The sequence below is a fragment of the Rhamphochromis longiceps genome, linkage group LG7 (assembly GCF_057381845.1).
Source record: "Rhamphochromis longiceps isolate RC_006_pf linkage group LG7, R_longiceps_female_GT1.1, whole genome shotgun sequence".
In the NCBI taxonomy this organism is placed as follows: Eukaryota; Metazoa; Chordata; class Actinopteri; order Cichliformes; family Cichlidae; genus Rhamphochromis; species Rhamphochromis longiceps.
The window spans coordinates 10,118,523-10,137,442 of record NC_140563.1 but is presented as its reverse complement, the minus strand read 5'-3'; the positions used below and the strand labels follow the sequence as shown (position 1 = coordinate 10,137,442).

The window sequence follows — 18,920 nt, the reverse complement described above, 5'->3', positions numbered from 1 at the left end:
ATTTAAAGAGTTACAACTTATGTAGAAACATTTTTATCTCCTGCTACAAGAAAACAGTTTTTGTTCTTGCTTGCTATAACGAAGGTCCTTTTACGTGAGGATATTTTGGACTATTTTTGCACCACAAGTGAGGCGCTAATGATGTGACAGAGCTCCTGGTTTGGGATGAAAATAGTTTCTTTGTAACAAATTTATTTATTTTTCCACAACTAAAAGGGAGCTTGATACATAACTTTACCATTTACAGAACAATTCTGAATTCTCTTTTTTGTATGCACCATCTGTTGCAGAGGTATATAGATAGTGGAATCAGGACCTACACGTGGGCACCAGTCAATGGAACAGACTACAGGTGACACATATTACAAAAAATGTTGTATTATATATATTTTTTTAAGGATGCTCGAGCAGTTTAATGTAAGCTCAAACCCAGTTAGCACTGAGACATCAAATATTGGAAGATGCTGCTGTACCTAAGCCAACAGTGGTCACTCTCTTGTTTCTAACACCAGCCTCTGTTGAATGAGAAATACATTGAAGAGATCACACGTGTAGTCCACCATAAATGTATTCCGGAAAAACAACTCGTTGGAAAGCATCCTTTATTTTATTTTTTATATATTTAATGTATAATTTCGTACTTACTGTACAATTTTATTCAGATGTCTGTGGTCATATTTTCTGCAGCCTGGCTCTTGTGTTGCCTAAATACAGTGAACACTTCATTCAAGCTAAACTGGGGGATGATATTAAACAAGCCATGTGTAAGTATGACATATACAGCGACGATAGCCAGCATGCAAACAAATCATTACCCCCATGCATACTGTCTTTGGGTTTTTCTCTTGAGTGTCCCCACTTGCTTTGTACTGCTTGTTCATAGCTGGAACCATAGCGACTCCTTTGCATTTACTCCTCAAAACTGCCAAATCCCTACAGAGTTTCTCTTTTCTAGTGCAACCCACTGGTCAGTCACCCTTCGCTCCCACACAAACTCTTCCACATGCTTTCCCTCTCACATACCCAGCCCAAGCACTGGTTCTTTTGATCTTATCTCTTTTTTTTACTCTTCCATCCTTCTTTACTCCCTTCATTTGGGCTTCTCTCATCTCCTCATTATATCTCCATTACCAAACTGGTTGTTTTTCTTTTCCTTTTTTTTTTTTTGGACATTACACTTTTAAAAATATTTCTTTGGCCAATTATGTCTTCCTTTCTGTCGTTAAGTCCAACTTTTCTTTCCTAAATTGTTAACAGGGTGATGACCTACCTTAAGCAGACGTACCTTACCCTGGATTGTTTTCCCTGACTCTCAACCTATTTCTCTGTCTCTCTATCTTATCTATAAACCTGTCCTCACCTCACACTCTTCATTCTTCTTGACACCCCTCTCCCACCACCCCCATGTTCGTTTTTTTCTTTAGCCGATTTATTTATTTTTTCACTCTGCGCTCCAAAAGCTCTCTGTATAATGCAAACTGGCTGCTTCTTTTAACACCTCAGAACATAGCGAATGTAATAGTTGCTTATAAATCATGAAACCACAGCTCAGGCACACGCTAACATGCACACATTCTGTGTGCCACTCTTTGTACAATTGCTTGCATTTTGATTCTGATGCAGCTTTTTCTGTCTCTTCTCCTGCTTCTGAACCGGGATTTTACAGCTTCTTCTTGGGGCAAGTACTCACTGTTCTGTGTCCTCTGTTTCCTTCTTGCTGTGTGATGCTCTTCCATTGCATAAACCTTTTTGTCCTTTATTGTTTGCATTATTGCATTGAGATGTTTATTATCTTATCAAAGCACAGAGGGCCATTTTAGTCAAAGGTTAAAAGTGGCTGAAAAAAGCACTGGATTTGGCATATCTGGCTTTAGTTAATTTTTTGCTAACTTTGATGTAAACACCACAAAGCATAAGCAATGGTGTAGCTATTCCAACAGATGAGATCTTGACTGACTCTTTCAGCCTTTGTATCGCTCCCTCGGTTACCGTAACGACTTTGTCACTGTGCCATAAATGCTGTCAGAACGTTTACAGGCCTGTTAAAGAAAGTAGCATGCTGTGCCTCAGTGCCACAGTCTGCACTGATAGGAAGATTGGACTCTAAAGTTCTCCATACAGCCATATTGAGTTTCCATTTGGGGCCAGACCACCAGAACACCACCTTAATCCAGTTTATCGAGAATTTCTAATATCCTACAGAACAAGTGAGTGCAGAAACCACCTTGGTTTCTGCACTCACTTGTTCTCTAGGATATTAGAAATTGTCCTTATAGCAATGGGTAAGGTGGATGAATATATGTGGGACTTTTTCTTTATCTATATAGTGGAACTTTATATTTGTTGATGTGACCCAATACTGTGGTAGAGGAAGTGATGAGAGAAAAGTAAAGACATAAAGACACCCTTCCTAGTCTATAGAGACACAGCAACAATGAATCTGCTTGTTATGTTTTATATGTGAAGGACATTGTTTCATCCTGCACCAGATATCTATGACCCCAAAGAAACTCGGCGCTCAGTAATTGTTTTTGCAGACTGCACCGCACAAGTCAATATATTTTAAAGGCAATGTCCAAAAAACTCTTCATTTTAAGAGACTACAGAATGATGGCTATTGATGCCTGCCGTGTCATTTATACGATAAGAATTACCAGACTGTTTTTTTTTAATAAAATCCAGACTTGCAGCAAGTAACACCCTGGAAGAAAAATTTTCTCATATTGTTTTATATTTACATCTTGTTTCCTTGCATTCCCACAGTCTACCCCACCTTTCATTGTTTTATGTTCTGTTCTTTTCTACAAAGTGCAATCAATCTCTGTTATTTATATATTCAAGGTTTGTCTATTAGTCCTAATATCCTTTCAGTGCAGCATAGTATTTCATTACCTACTGTAGGGAATATACACATCTCAACATGTTTTCCCAGGTATGACATCATTCGTCAGATGACAAACTCACTTTTATCACCCTTTGTCTTTCCTGCTTTCCCCTCTCTCCTACTCTTTTTCTCTGGGGTCACAACAGGGCAAGAAGGCAAGTATTTCTCAGTCAGTTATTCTCTCATAGCTTCCCATTCTAACTCCATTCACACTCTCTACTTTAATCCATCACCTCATATCTGTCTAATTCTCTTGTGACTATGTATGGCTATGGATTTTGGAGCTTGTCATGGAATTTGGACTCCTGTGTGTGTGTATCAACCAAAATAAATTCTGTTTGTCTGCTTATCATGTCATCTCACAGTGAATACTTTCACATATAGCCATCACACAGCTGGCTCCTATTCTACTTATCTGTAAAAATATATTTTTGGATAATATAATATTTGATACTATGAGCCTAAACAAGGTTGTTTTTTTGTTTTTCAAAAGCAATGGAGACCTTGCAGCAGGAGAGATTTGAAGAATTTGGTTATACCTACATTGCTCCAAGGTGAGTGGTCCTCACATTTACTATACATCCTCTATATACTATACAGGAGATTCCAACTGACCAATGCTGTTTCTTCAGGGAGTACTGCAAAGAGCTGAAGTTGTCACTCAACAACACCCAATTTCTCCTCGACTTCAACCAGTACATTGATAGAAACACTCCAGATGCATGTGAGTCATGCATCTTTTTCAGTGTTATTTCACTGTGCACATTTGTACTTGTTTCCTGCACTGTTGGTACTCATATTGCATATACACCCAGAACAGCAGACGGTATGTTGCATTTCTATGTGTGTGTATGTATTTGTACATTGCATATTTTACAGTTTATCATGGTCTAAAAGATTTTCCACTTGCAAATCTTGATCTCAAGGTCAGAGCATGACTGTGATCATTACTATATCCTAAGCAGGATGATAACAGAATTATCGACTGAGTTTCCTACAAGTCTGATGCTGTCATGCTGCACAATGACTCATAGTGTTTGTCATCACCTAATGGATCTCACCCAGAGTATGGCTTACCACCATCATCCAGCTAATGGATCAGTGTACCATGATCCATTTTAACCCAAGGTCAAGTCATGTACTTTGGCATCAATTCTCTTTTTGCTGTTGTTTATGCAGTACGTTGAGTCATTGTGAAATGTTATGGACATGATTTAAAACAACACTCGGGAGATGTTGTGTTGAAACTCTATAGAGAAACGTGCTTGAATGATTTCATTTTGAAAAGCACGTTTTTGAGATTTAAACTTAGCATCTTGGCATCATCTCCCTCCTAAATATACAACAGTCAATCCTTCACAAAGTACACCTGCTTTCTGAATTGCAATAGCCACACAAGCCTCCCTGCTGGATGGTTTTCGGACAGCTGTCATTTTCCCTTGATTTATTTAGAGAAGAACATTGGCTGAATACACCTGCAATTTTTTTCAGACTCTGACTTTCACCTGCATGACAACTTGTTTTATTCTAACTTTTAGCAAATTAGAAGATCTGATTGGTTTCAGCTCACTGGTGCACATTCCAAAAGCATAAGTTATTAATGTTACCTGCCCAGATTTGTAAACAAGAGACTGCTTTTTGCATTACTATAATTCACCTGTCACGCACTGTTGTTGTGCTATGTTTCACTGCCTGGAATATGTAAAAAATACCTTGTCTTTAATCTATAGGTAATGTGTCCCTTGTGAGTCGACTGATCCTGGATGCAGGTTTGACAGCTGAACTGGTTAAACTTTGGAGCGAGCAGACCGTGTGAGTGCCAAAACTTTTAGGTCTTGTGTATTGAAAGCAATGCAAATAAACAAATGTGAAAATCTGCACTTCAATAAAATAGTGATAGGGAATTTAAATAAATTTTCAATATTATGTGGTGATACTCAGGCAAAAGATGATGATTAGAATACAAAATTTCAAATTTGGATTCATTACTCCATAAGACCTGTTGCAACAAATGTTCAATCCAGTTCTTGTATTATTTTCTCCCTTCTTCCCATCTTGATTTGCTTCATTCCATTGAGACCTTATCTGACGAGGCTTCGGCAAACACTAGATGTAGCAGGTGTTTGCTGGAATTGTTTCCTGTTTCCTAATTACAAGTCTTTTTTTGTCCTCAAAACATTTTTTTTTAATGAAACACTGCATATAGTGCTGGGATAAGCCATATTTTCAGCTAATAACACTTTGAAAATATTTTTGGTGCAAAAATACTATTTCATCTATGTCAAGCCATTTTTCATATTCAGCTAAAAAGGTTAAGGCAAATTATGTATTGTTTTAAATAGGCTGCTAATGATGTGCCTGAAGATACAATTTAAAATAGGTTATTTGCTAAGTTGTCTGTATAGAGATGAAACAGGTTAATCCCTTGAGTTCGGTCTGTTTTTTATGCTTGAATGAGACATATGTCAATGTAAAGGGATTTAAAAAACAAACCAAAAACACCCCTGCCGTTCATTTTAAAATGCTCAGCTACAAGGACTAGAGCAGCGGTCTCCAACTCCAAGCCTCAAGGGCTGGTGTCCTGCAGGTTTTAGATATCACCCTGGGTCAACACACCTGAATCAAATGATTAGTTCATTACCAGGCCTCGAGAACTTCAAGACATGTCGAGGAGGTAATTTAGCCATTTAAATCAGCTGTGTTGGATCCTGCAGACATTAGCTGTAGCACACCGGCCCTTGAGGTCTGGAGTCGGACACCCTGGACTAGAGGGTTAGGGTTCAGAGTTGAAAATGAGCGAAAAAGCAGCTAATGTCTAAAGAAAAACTTTGAAAGACTTTTAGAAAACCTGGGAAAGTACTGCCTAACACCATCCATTCATCCATCCACCCATCCAAATTAAGTATGAGTCACAAAACCCACCCTGGAGCCAGGCCCACGGAGACATTGCTGGCAAAAGTCTGGTGATGAATGAGCTACATCATTCCACCACCCATAGGAGGCGCTGTAGAAGTCTGGTGCAGTATGAATCAGATGGTGATTGAAGCCAGAGGCCTTGGCAGTCCGATCCCCTGAAACTGCTTTGGTTACATAGAATGCCATGGCTCTGGTGCAAAAGGAAGCTTAAGATAGTGCTAGTGATGAGGCCTAGTGATACTGGCTAAATTTAATTGGACTTTGGCCAAACGTCTGATTGAATCCAGCCAGGGGTATATTTGTACACCCTGAGTTGGGGTGCTGGAAGGTGCCCCATCTGGAGACTCCATTGTCTTGCGAAATGACAGTGTGACCTGAAGGAATGTGATTGTGATGTCTTAAAAGAATTACAAAGTCTTGTGGCTCGTTGGAAGGAAAATTTAAAGAAATGAGGGGTGACTCAAGACATTTGCACAGTACTATATACATTACAGAGTACTGTGCAGTGGAAAACTTTGTTCTATTTGTACACCACTGCTCTGAACTACCCTAGCTGATGATTACTTCATGCACAGTTTATTGGCTGAGCCAACGTTTCACTTCTTTCTTGTCCGCCATGGATGATTTGATCACAATTTATGAGTGAAATATGATGAAAGCAAAGTATAAAATGCATATCACACCCAACCACATTGTGCTTTGCCAAGACGCTGTTTTGAGGGGAAAATAAAATAATTACGTCAGTGTGTTTGCTTTTATGGTATGCCCCCTTGTCTGAAATAATCCCAGCACACATTTACACACACTGAAGGGTATCTGTTTAACATTATGACATATAGAGACAATCGAATGGGTATAAAACAGTTTGTGTCTGTAGTCTGATCTCAGTTCACAAAAGCTCTTTTTCTGTAATTGTGAGTGTGATTGACTTTGATGTTTGATTTTCTGTTGCTTTCCATGTTCTCAGGGATGGGATAGCGGCCAGGTTTGTAGCTACAGATGGAGGAATCACAAGAGTCTATCCAAGAAGGTACTCTTAGTTTTTCTTTGTATTTACATTGCTATCATTAGCATTGGGAAATATCGCTGAATTCTTTCCCCAAATACCTTGTGGTGAAAATGTGTAAAATGAAAATTGATACAGACTGTAATACTCTTAGGTTGAATGGTTTTGGCTGCTTTACTCACTTGCTTCACTGGGCTATTTTACAGAACATGGAGGATTAAACTCTTTCAGCTGAACTCCCAGGGCTTGCCAGACCAGTATAGGACAGGGGTTAAGACTACAAAAACCACAGCCAAATACAGCAGTTTTTCCTCAATTTCTCCTCAATTGCCTGAACAACATTTAGGGGCTCCACTTTTCAAATATACAGCAACATTGCAACTAAAACTGAATGCACATAGTCTTTGTTCTCACAATCAAAAACACAATATACAGTTCGTTATTGCTTTTATTATAAGGACGTCACACCCTACAAAGGGTGTGAGCCTATTTTTATGAGTTACAACTGGCTATAGATTAAAATATGAGTTGTTTAGAAAGATCAAACACATTTACTTGGTGTTTTATGGCTGTAACAGACCCCATATAATATTACACACCTTTATTAATGTTTTCAGTGCTGGGGAAGAGTGGACTGAGAATCCTGAGACATATGAGTCAAGTTTCTACAAGCGGACCCTGGACAATGAAATTTATATTTTCACAGCTCCATCTTTCAACGGCAAGTTTTCTGAAAGGTTTGGATTTGCATGCACATTTCCGTGTGTGAGGATCTTCAGTGTGGTCTGGCACTGAGCCTTTTCTGTTCTCTGCCTTTGGACGCCATCCCAACCCTACTGGCAGAGATCAGGCTCTCAGCCCTCTGATATCACTCTCTTTATCCTTCTTCTTTTCCCGCTGTGTCTTAAAGTGCTCATCCCCACCTTCCCTCCCTTCTGTCCTGTATACTTCCTGTCATCTCCGCTGATCACTCTAACAGACATCAGTGCAGTGATGAAGCCATGCTTAAAGCTCCAGTACACGTGACTAGATTAACACGTGCTGGCTTTACAGGGTCAGCTCTTGTAAATTTCGGCAGATAAAAATGTATGGAATTTTGCACTGGGAGTGGAAATTGCTCTCTGCCGCATACTTCTAAACATGATTTCAATTAAATTGCAATGATAAAAGATCATCTAACCTTCTTTCATCTTTTTCCAAATTGCAGCAGAGAGTGGGGAGTCTGTGTCTGAGTCAGGTATTCTGGTGAGCAAAGCAGTGGATCTTGTCATTAATGAAGTCACGCTCAAACCAGCAGGTCAGTCTTGCTAATACCACGCTGATTGCTTCTTGTGATGAAACACAAATAAAAAGACCTCTGCCTGTTTTGTGGTTTGTTCTGTAGTGGTGGGAGTGAAACTCAATGTCTCATTCTGGATGAACAGTTTCATGAATGCCACACTGAAACTGAATGTAAGCTGTTCATTTTATTGTTTGAAATATCTAAGAAATGTATATTTTACTGAACTTTTTTTTTTGCCTCACTCAATTTATTTCCTTTTAGTGCAAAGATGAGATTTGCGGCTGTCTAAGGAATGACAAGGTATAACAATATTTAAAAAACTACCAGTTTATTTAAATACTTTTTTTGAACGCTTTTTCAGTTGTTTAACACTTTTTATCCTCCAGCATGTGGACTGTGTGATACTGGATGATGGAGGATTTCTTCTCATGTCCAACAAGGATGAGTACATTACCCTGGTGAGTTATCATCAGCAATCTTTACATTATTGCAAACATGTAAGCTTCACTAATTTGGAACATTCCTTTTTCTCTCTACAAATTGTGATCATAAAAATGTGTGGCCACATGTTCAGAAGGGGCGACTTTTCCAGCAGTCATGTTTCTTGTCTTTTCTATTCATTTTTTACTTGTCTACAAACTCAGTTCCTCTTACCTTTGACAGAGAAATTCATCAATCATATATACGGGTCAAATAAAGGACTTATGACTCATTTACAAGAATGGCCTGTTTGCTTTTAGCTCTACTTTTCTATTACAGCAGTGCACCCATGTGTCTGGTAAAGTAGAGCACTAGACTCTGGACGAAGATCAAAGGGAAGGCTCCGATGGGTCTTAGTCAATCATGGAAGCTGTACTGAACTGTTTCCCCTGTGTATGTGAGAAGTCCGCTCAACTGTGTTAACTCCACTCTTTTAGGCTGCCTTCAGCCCCAGCCTGTCAGTTGTAGGATATACTGTGAGCTCAAAAACATCTCATGTCAGTCAAGATAGGACATCGGCTGTCTTTGATCCATTCTACCATCACAAAATCTGACACATACAGTTTACTCTCTTTGAGTATTCTTTTCCACATTGTGAAACAATTGATGTCTTCAGAGACGATGCCAAGCCTTTTGTGCTATTGAAAAAAAGTAAATGTATGCAGTGACAGTAGTTCTATGATCCAGAAAAAGGATCCCTTTATTAGGCTTAACAGTACACCTCTTCACTTAGAATCTTTTCCAATCTATAATAGAAGAAGTGGAATTCTTAAGACTAAAAATCTTGTTCTGGGCCATGGATTCAGATATATAGCATTGCCTAAGATGTGTTTCAATGACAAAGAAAAATTAACCGCTCAGTAACCTAATACACACGGTTAAGTCAACATGAAAAAGTCCTGTGACAATGACCTCAGTCGAGCATCAACATGTGTAATTGGTGACTGGAGGATTCCACCACTTTCTATCTAGCGAGATCATATGCCCTCTGTGAAAAATTTGAATGGGAAAGCAATACAGTGCATGTACTTCACAAAGTACAATCTGATTGGTCCCAAACTCATCCTTCAGCATAACAGCCACAAACATGCTTTTGTAAAGAACTCTTTTTAGCCACAAGTAAAACAAAGAGTCTCATAACAGATGGCAAAGCCCCACAGAGTGCTGATCTCAACATCACTGAGGCAGTGTGGGCTTACATGAAGAGGCAGAAGGCTGTGAGACAACCCAAATCCACAACAGAACTGCAGAGAAGCAAAGTTTATGTGGAAAGGTCTACATTTTTGTGAACGACTCACCTGCCAAGCAAAGTTATGATTTTGTACTAAGTCTACAAGAAAAGTTAAAGCTAGCTGTGGAAAAAATGTTTAATTTGGAAAAAAGAAACTAATTGAAACAATATTGCGTATTTGCATAATTAAAAAATATACAGGAAATGACGTAAGTTTATCAGTTTTGTCAAATTTGCCATCACAACAGTCATGAGGACGCTTTGTTGCACATGTGTTTATTTAGACTACGATGTTTGTATAACTGTGGCTCATCTACCTCTGCAAAGTGCTGTGTTTGTATTCTAATACCTTTTCTGAACTTGCATCTTTCCCATGGAAACTTTCTACATATTAAAGCATCAAATACTAAAAATAATACAATTTAAAATTAAAAAATTGCAATTTATAAAAAAATAGGTTACACAATAACTAACCTAAAAATAACTAACAAATCATTTAATGGGTTGTAAATTAATAGTTATTAAAACAGCAATAAATACTGCTAAATAAATATTGTCCATTGTCAGTTATTGTTAAACTAACTCACACCTGATGATGATCACTGAGCACGTGTAATATTTTAATTTAAATTTATTTTTGTTGTTGTTTCTAATTATAGAAAATTGTAATTTTATGGAATATAGATGAGGTGATAAAATTAAATTTTAATTACATCAGCACACATAATTTTTAAAGCCTTATGTAGTGTTTAATGGTATCTCTATTTGTTGACAATTCCCACGTACAGTATAATGGTCATTTTGTTATAAAGTTTTTATCACTGACCTATGAGCCTGTTCTTATTTTCAGGGTATTTAAATATTTTGGTTTTATAAAAGTTGCTGGTATCGTAATAGTAAGAGCATTCTCTTATTATTACGATATTCTCAATCCCACCTATTATATATGGAAACTTTTTTTACTTTATCATTACAGCTAACATTTTTCATCCAAAACTGCATTTGTTTTCTAAACTGTTTAAGTACTTTTGGTACCTAAAGCTAACTAGTGAACAAAACAGAACACAAATAATAGTACATGTTGCAGTTATTTGACTGACTCCAGTGCCAATCTGCCCGACTTTTATGGAAACTTAAAAAGGTATACTGTAACGTAGAAAACATTTTCAGTTTTACAATAGCTATCAAGATAATATTTCTAGATACCCAATACCATTTACAAACGTTTACTTAGGCAGTATCATTCAACAGCATAGCATGCATTTTTATTGCTATGCAGATGATATCCAGCTTTATTTATCCATAAGGCCAGATAACACACACCAATCGGCAAAACTGTAGGAAAGTCTTAAAGATGTAAAGACGTAGATGACCTTTACATTTCTGCTTCGAAATTTAAATAAAACTGAGGTTATTTACTAAAACATAGCATCTATCAAGTACTTACTCTGGATGACACTACCTTGGCCTCCAGTAACACTATGAGGAAAGTTGGAGTTGTTTTTGACCAGGATATGACCTGGTCGTTTGGAATCCTTCGCACATACAAGGTCTTGAATAATTAGGCTTCATCTTACGTTAAAGACCTCATAGTACCCTACTCCAATAAGGCAGTTTGCTCTCCAACTGCTGGGTGACTTGTGGTTCCCAAGATGTGAGGTAGAATGGGGGAAAAGTAGAATGGGAAGAAGAGCTGCCAGATTTCAGGCCAAGAAACAGCTCTCAGTTTGGATTCAGGAGACAGACACCCTCTCTGCTTTTAAGATCAGGCTGAACGCTTTCCCTTTTTGATAAAGTATGGCTGCCTCTCCCCGAGCCTGGTTCTGTCAGAAGTTTCTTCCTGCTAAAAGGAAGATTTTCCTTGTCAGTGTTTCCAAGTGCTTGTTTAAAGTGGGTTGTTTGATTGTTGGAATTTTCTCTGTATTATTGTAGGGTATTTAACTTGTAAATAAAATTAACTGAAAAAAAATCTATTAACCTCAGACAAGAGGTTCATATATATATATATATATATATATATATATATATATATATATATATATATATATATGGTATGTACCACCGGCAGATAGAGGAGGTGGCTGATATCCAGAAATCCTACCAGTGGCTGGACAAAGCTGGACTGAAAGACAGCACAGAGGCACTAATCATGGCAGCACAAGAACAAGCTCTGAGCACAAGATCCATAGAGGCTGGGGTCTATCACACCAGGCAAGACCCCAGGTGCAGGCTGTGTAAAGATGCCCCAGAGACAATCCAGCACATAACAGCAGGGTGCAAGATGCTAGCAGGCAAGGCATACATGGAACGCCATAACCAAGTGGCCGGCATAGTGTACAGGAACATCTGTGCCAAGTATAACCTGGAAGTCCCGAGGTCAAAATGGGAGATGCCCCCAAGGGTGGTGGAGAATGACCGAGCTAAGATCCTGTGGGACTTCCAGATACAGACGGACAAAATGGTGGTGGCTAACCAACCGGACATAGTGGTGGTAGACAAACAGAAGAAGACGGCCGTAGTGATCGATGTAGCGGTTCCGAATGACAGCAATATCAGGAAGAAGGAACACGAGAAGCTGGAGAAATACCAAGGGCTCAGAGAAGAGCTCAAGAGGATGTGGAGGGTGAAGGTAACGGTGGTCCCCGTGGTAATCGGAGCACTAGGTGCGGTGACTCCCAAGCTAGGCGAGTGGCTCCAGCAGATCCCAGGAATAACATCGGAGATCTCTGTCCAGAAGAGCGCAGTCCTGGGAACAGCTAAGATACTGCGCAGGACCCTCAAGCTCCCAGGCCTCTGGTAGAGGACCCGAGCTTGAAGGATAAACCGCCCGCAGGGGCGTGCTGGGTGTTTTGTTCATATATATATATATATATATATATATATATATATATATATATATATATATATATATATATATATATATATATATATATATATATATTAGGGGTGCAACGATACTCGTATCGATATTGAACCGTTCGATACAGTGCTTTCGGTTCGGTACCCATATGTATCGAACAATACAAAATAAATTTTTAATTTATTTTATCAACTTTCCTTCTGACGATGCTGTCTGTGTTGAGCGCTCAGTGGATCTGCGCTCGGCAGTGCAGCCTAGGCGGAGCAGTCGAACGCAGATTCACTGAGCGCAGGGCAAGCTAGCGAGACAGAAGTTAAGCTCTCCTTGCAACATGGCAAATTAAACCTCCCCCACCCTCATTCAGATCTGGCGTTTGGAACTATTTTGGTTTTCATGTGACATATGACCCTGAAGGTAAGCGCGTCATGGACTAAAGTAAAACAGTATGTTGGATGTGCCACGCAATGCTCAATTACATGGGTGGGAGCTAGTGTGTTAGCGCAGTTAGCTCGTTAATGTGTTGGCCATCCAGCCCCATGCACGGGCGATCCACGGTAGCTCGTTAATGGAGATTTGCCGTGTTGTGGCGTTAACGTCATTTCAACGAGATTTACGCTGACAGCACTAGTGGGAACATAACAAATATGACTGCACATTTACACTGACATCATCCTAGTGCAAAGACAAGCGGAAGCAGACAAAAACAACAAGCACGCATGCTACAAACTTTTCCCGAGTCATTTAGACAGCCGTTAGCACATGATTCTTCTTATGGGGACCTGTTATGTTTAATATGCTGCTGAGAATATAGCCCAGAAGAAGCGTATAGTATAGCTTTTATTTTGGAAAGAGACATTTCTCTGTAATAAACTCTTTTCCAAAGATGAGTGATTCCTCAATCAGATACAGGGCTCGCAAAATCGCCTGCCTGATGTCCTGGGGCTAGCGATTTTTCCAGTCGGGCTACCAAAATCTATCTCTGCCCTGCCAGTCGGGCTATTGTAGGAAGGAAAAATATATGTCAATGCTTTTGCATTCTTTCGGAAATGTAGCTGGGTAATTATGTCATTGGCATCGGTGAGCCACTGCCAATATGTGACATATTGAAATCGAGTTTGAATTTGTGCTTGTTTTTTGCTTTCACTTTGCAATCGCCTGAACTGTGTATAGAGAGCGACAGCACTGATTGGTTAGTGATGATAATTTGCGCACCAATTCCTCTGACATCGTCTTATCAATGTTAGCTTACTATGCAAACATGACAAGTGAAATCTCCCGCAGCAAGCTTAAACATGTGAGAGGTTGATCGCGCAGAGAATCGCTGAGCATTATGTGAGTGCGTGTGTAAAAGCAGCAGGATACATACTGTAGCGGGTCAGGGCTGTTCGGGGTTCTGTTTGTACAGTTAGGTTTTGTTTATGTTGCCATAGTGACGGGTGACGCCCTCTCGCTGCGACGGTGTGTTCTTCCGGGGTCAGAGGGCGCCCTGTGTGTTGTTGTTGTTGTTGCTGTGCTGTTGCCGCACTGAGCAGTTAGCTAGCGGCAGTGTTCTTCTGCAGATGTCAATAAACGGCTGTGCTCCCTGGCTAGCTCACGGGAAGCAAGACCAAACGACACCTCCGTCTCCTCCTTGTCTGAGCTCGCCACATTGGTGTCAGAAGTGGGATGATGGTGGCACCCCATGTTCTGACCCGAGTGACTTTTCCCCCGCCGGTCGTGACCGGTGTTGTGCCACGGCACATTACAATGTCACGAAACTAATATTAAATTCATCGAGTCTGCTGTTTTCCAGCTTTTACTCTTTATCGCGTCGACTGCAGATCAGTGACAACTAGCGTACAGAACGGAGCTGGGCAAGTTGCTCCTCCTACTTTGCGCGCTCCCTTGAATGGGGAAACAATTTTTGAGGGGGGTAACTACTTTGGCACAACACCGGCCGGTGCGCCAAAAGAAGGCACCTAGACATTTGCAGGACTTTGTGTGGGGTAATGGGGTCGTCGGGGACGACTGACCCCTTAGGTGGGGGCTATGTAGCGGGTCAGGGCTGTTCGGGGTTCTGTTTGTACAGTTATGTTTTGTTTATGTTGTCATAGTGACGGGTGACGCCCTCTCGCTTCGACGGTGTGTCCTTCCGGGGTCAGAGGGCGCCCTGTGTGTTGTTGTTGTTGCTGTGCTGTTGCCGCGCTGAGCAGTTAGCTAGCGGCAGTGTTCTTCTGCAGATGTCAATAAACGGCTGTGCTCCCTGGCTAGCTCACGGGAAGCAAGACCAAACGATACCTCCGTCTCCTCCTTGTCTGAGCTCGCCACATTGGTGTCAGAAGTGGAATGATGGTGGCACCCCATGTTCTGACCTGAGTGACTTTTCCCCCGCCGGTCGTGACCGGCCGGTGCGCCAAAAGAAGGCACCTGGACATTTGCAGGACTTTGTGTGGGGTAATGGGGTCGTCGAGGACGACTGACCCCTTAGGTGGGGGCTATGTAGCGGGTCAGGGCTGTTCGGGGTTCTGTTTGTACAGTTAGGTTTTGTTTATGTTGCCATAGTGACGGGTGACGCCCTCTCGCTGCGACGGTGTGTCCTTCCGGGGTCAGAGGGCGCCCCGTGTGTTGTTGTTGTTGCTGCTGCTGCTGTGCTGTTGCCGCGCTGAGCAGTTAGCTAGCGGCAGTGTTCTTCTGCAGATGTCAATAAACGGCTGTGCTCCCTGGCTAGCTCACGGGAAGCAAGACCAAACGATACCTTCGTCTCCTCCTTGTCTGAGCTCACCACAATATTTTAGTTCTGCTGAGCCAAATAAGACAGGTCAGGGTGAAGAAGTGACAGCCAAAGAAAAGCTTACCGCAAAACGGAGAAGTTATGACAAATCAGGCTATAAGGCAAAAAGAAAGTGCAGCTTTATGGTTTCATGGACAAAAGAATTTCTGTGGCTGCAATATGACAAGCGAAATAACCAGGGCTGCACATAAGTGGTCCGCAGGTGCGCATTCGCTGTCAAAATAAAAAACGGGCACAAGATAAGAAGTTGCAACGAGTGTTTGCATACATAAGATTTTCAGGAGGAGGACAGAAATTTGTTTAAAACTCTTAAAGATGTCGAAGAAGCAAGCTCCTTTAAGCAATTACTGTGATGTTCCTTCACCTCCAAAGAAATGTCAGAAGGAGTCCGAACCACAAAAGAAGCACGTATTCTCGGAAAAGTAGTTGCAGGAGGTGAGCTGGCTTCAAACAAATGATGAACGCACAGAGATGTGGTGCGGAATGTGCCGTGAAAATTTAATAAATGACAAATTAAAAAGGCATGAACGTGGGTTTTTTTTTTTTTAATCGAAAAAATATCGAACCGTGACACCAAAGTATCGAACCGAACCGTGAATTTTGTGTATTGTTGCACCCCTAATATATATATATATATATATATATATATATATATATATATATATATATATGATGGAATATATTCTACAACCCTAACTCTAATTATTACTTATTTAAGCTGGTAGAGTTATGTTGGACTAACATTTTGATGCAAAACCTCTCAAAAGTCTTCAGCTGACTTAATAACTGCTAATATCTGCTATGTGAGGGTCATACTGTAGCATATGATTTACATCATTATTTTACTCAGTTGTATATAGCATTCGTATTCTATTTTTATCTTATTGTATATTTTTATTCTATTTTATTCTACTGTATATAGTATATTATTTTATTCTATTCTGTACAGCTGTGTACTGTATTTATTCTTATTGTATTCTAATTTTTGCGTCATAACTTTTGCACTGTCCACTTCCTGCTGTGACAAAACAAATTTCCCACGTGTGGGACTAATAAAGGTTATCTTATCTTATCTTATCTTAAACCATTCGCTGACCCTTGTGCCCTATGAATAAGGCATTGTCATTCTGTAAGAATGCAGTGATATTAGAATAGAAATGTTTTCCTCACTGGATAAAGATAGATCACTTAGAACAGCAATGTAATGATTTTTTAATGACCCATACGTCTAAGGGGATAAAAAGGGTACCTCAACCCTGCAAGCAAAACACTTACCTAATAGCGCCACTGCCTTTTCTGTTAATTTACTTATACTCCAACCAATGCTACTTTAAGGTAAGTAGGACCCAACTCCGTGCTTTGTTTACAAAAAACAAAACAAAAACAAAACAAGACTTACTTTTACACTGCTCTTACTCTCTGTTATGTTTTGTGTGTGTGTATATGTGAACCTGTCTAGATAGGTCAGTTTTTTGGTGAGGTGGATCCAGTGCTGATGACCAACCTGGTCAACACCTCCCTGTACTCCTTGAACAAGACTTATGACTATCAGTCTGTCTGTGATCCAGAGAAAGACAGCAAGGCAGCAGCTGGACCCCGCTCCGTCTATGTGGTTAGAAACCTCACTGAAACCATTACTGTATATGTTATTTGGTTTCTATTTGTGCAATAGTAATATATTAACGTAAAAAAACAGAATTTATTAGTTAATTTGATTTATGAAGCCTTACTCGTTTTTTCGGAGGCTTTTTTGTGCTTGTTTTTTCACTAGCATTTCTTTTCCTGTCTTTCTACAGCCTACCATTGCAGACTTTCTCAGTATTGGCTGGTGGGCATCCACTGCTGCCTGGTGAGTGTAGAGGTTGTGTGCTTGTGCTTCTATGTTTCATTGATTTGCGTGTGCATGTTAGAGTGGGAGCACACTTGTATTTCAGGGTGGGAGTTTGTACGGGAGTGGACTTGCATGCTGTTGAAGGATAAAGTTGGCTGGGTCAGTGTAAGACAAGGGCAGTTACACAACATGATACCGCATCATTTTCTGCTTAGCTGTCCAACTGCAATATAACCAGCTTTTAAAATAGAATGCCTGATACTTCCCATGACATTTACATCACCATTTACTCTAACTTTAGACAGATGTGTTGCTTTTAGTAAACAGCTATCGGTTGAACGTAGTTTTAAAAAACAAGCTGTTCAGGCGATTTGTTGCCTCCTACATGTGACTCATTTTGTTTTTGTTTTTACTTTTTATTGTTTTTTCCTAGGTCAGTACTTCAGCAGCTCTTCTTGGGTCTCATGTTCCCCAGCCTTCTACAGGCAGGCAAGTAACATAAGCTGTGCATAACCATCAGTCTTAGTTTGATGAGACAGAGGTCTGTCACTCCAGTTTTAATCCATGTATTTCTTACTAATCCTCTTTTCTATTAAACCGTCCCTCTTATTTCTAGCAGAGTCGACAGATGACGACATATCAGATGCCATGTTTAAAGAAAGCTGTATCACAGAGCAGACTCAATATTTCTTTGACAACGACGAAAAATCCTACTCAGGTGTCCTGGATTGTGGAAACTGTTCCAGGTATGTGTATGTTAGTTCACAAGACTCCCCATATGCTTCCATCTTAGTGGCTCTTTCCACTGATGACTTTAAATGGCTGTTGTTGAAGATTTTCAGGTTCTTACTGGGCGTCCATCTGTTTAATGGCCTGTGGGGATTGATCCAGAAAAGAATTGGTTTCCTGGTTTCGTTCTGTTTTGCAGCCTGATTTCAGACAGCTGCTTTCTGATGAGTTCTGATCACACACAGATTACCTTGATCTGTCAGAGCCCGGAATTGCAGAGGAAAGCAAAAAAAGCCTTTTTTTTATCTGTTTTTCTTCCTTTACACTCTGGCAGTATGTCAAACTCACTAATACACACATTTACAGGCCGCTGCACATTTGCTTTGCTGTAACCTACGTTTGTATCACTTTGGGCTGTCTGAGGGGTTAAATATGGCTGTAATTACTGGGTGTTATGAGTCCCACGTGTCTGATGCTTTACTCCCCAAAGTTAACAACTGTAGACACAGATACTTTAATGACTACCATAAAAAGTCAATCCCGTGAGGACGGAGGTGGTATGAAGTGCACTGTTTGTGCACAACTGAACACATACCTGCATGTACATGTGTGCTGCATTGGTACCACGTTATACGTGCTTTATTTTCCTTTTTCTAGGATGTACCGTGCTGAGAAGCTGCCAAACACCAACCTTGTGTTTTTAATCACTGATGCCAAAGCAACATGTTTGTCATGTGACCCCAGACCACTGCGACAGGCTGAACAGCCCTGTATCCTTTCACTCGGCTTAAAAACTGTACTTTCTTTTGTCTCTTCAATCCTCCATAAACCACATATATAGTAGCACTTTAACCTGTCAGTACGAGGACACACACCTAATAAGTGTGCAGTGGGTCCCCACTCAGTGTTCATGTGTGAACCGTAAACCAGA

General features: G+C 40.2%; 1 protein-coding gene across 4 annotated transcripts in view; it reads left to right on the top strand.

Annotated features, from left to right (window-relative positions):
- The window catches only part of LOC146664785 (voltage-dependent calcium channel subunit alpha-2/delta-1), a 78,438-nt gene that overhangs the window by 54,560 nt on the left and 4,958 nt on the right, over window positions 1–18,920 (top strand). For 2 of the 4 annotated variants that reach the window (XM_085412062.1, XM_085412061.1), the window contains exons 21-36: window positions 291–352; window positions 688–762; window positions 3,355–3,438; window positions 3,517–3,608; window positions 4,615–4,696; window positions 6,768–6,830; window positions 7,424–7,527; window positions 8,014–8,103; window positions 8,191–8,258; window positions 8,350–8,388; window positions 8,475–8,546; window positions 16,889–17,041; window positions 17,226–17,278; window positions 17,694–17,749; window positions 17,880–18,006; window positions 18,647–18,759. In XM_085412062.1, the coding sequence (XP_085268188.1) occupies window positions 291–352; window positions 688–762; window positions 3,355–3,438; window positions 3,517–3,608; window positions 4,615–4,696; window positions 6,768–6,830; window positions 7,424–7,527; window positions 8,014–8,103; window positions 8,191–8,258; window positions 8,350–8,388; window positions 8,475–8,546; window positions 16,889–17,041; window positions 17,226–17,278; window positions 17,694–17,749; window positions 17,880–18,006; window positions 18,647–18,759 (1,333 nt within the window). Of the gene's footprint in view, window positions 1–290; window positions 353–687; window positions 765–3,354; window positions 3,439–3,516; window positions 3,609–4,614; window positions 4,697–6,767; window positions 6,831–7,423; window positions 7,528–8,013; window positions 8,104–8,190; window positions 8,259–8,349; window positions 8,389–8,474; window positions 8,547–16,888; window positions 17,042–17,225; window positions 17,279–17,693; window positions 17,750–17,879; window positions 18,007–18,646; window positions 18,760–18,920 lie in introns of all 4 variants that reach the window. The other 2 variants (XM_085412064.1, XM_085412063.1) reach the window with 1 other exon arrangement.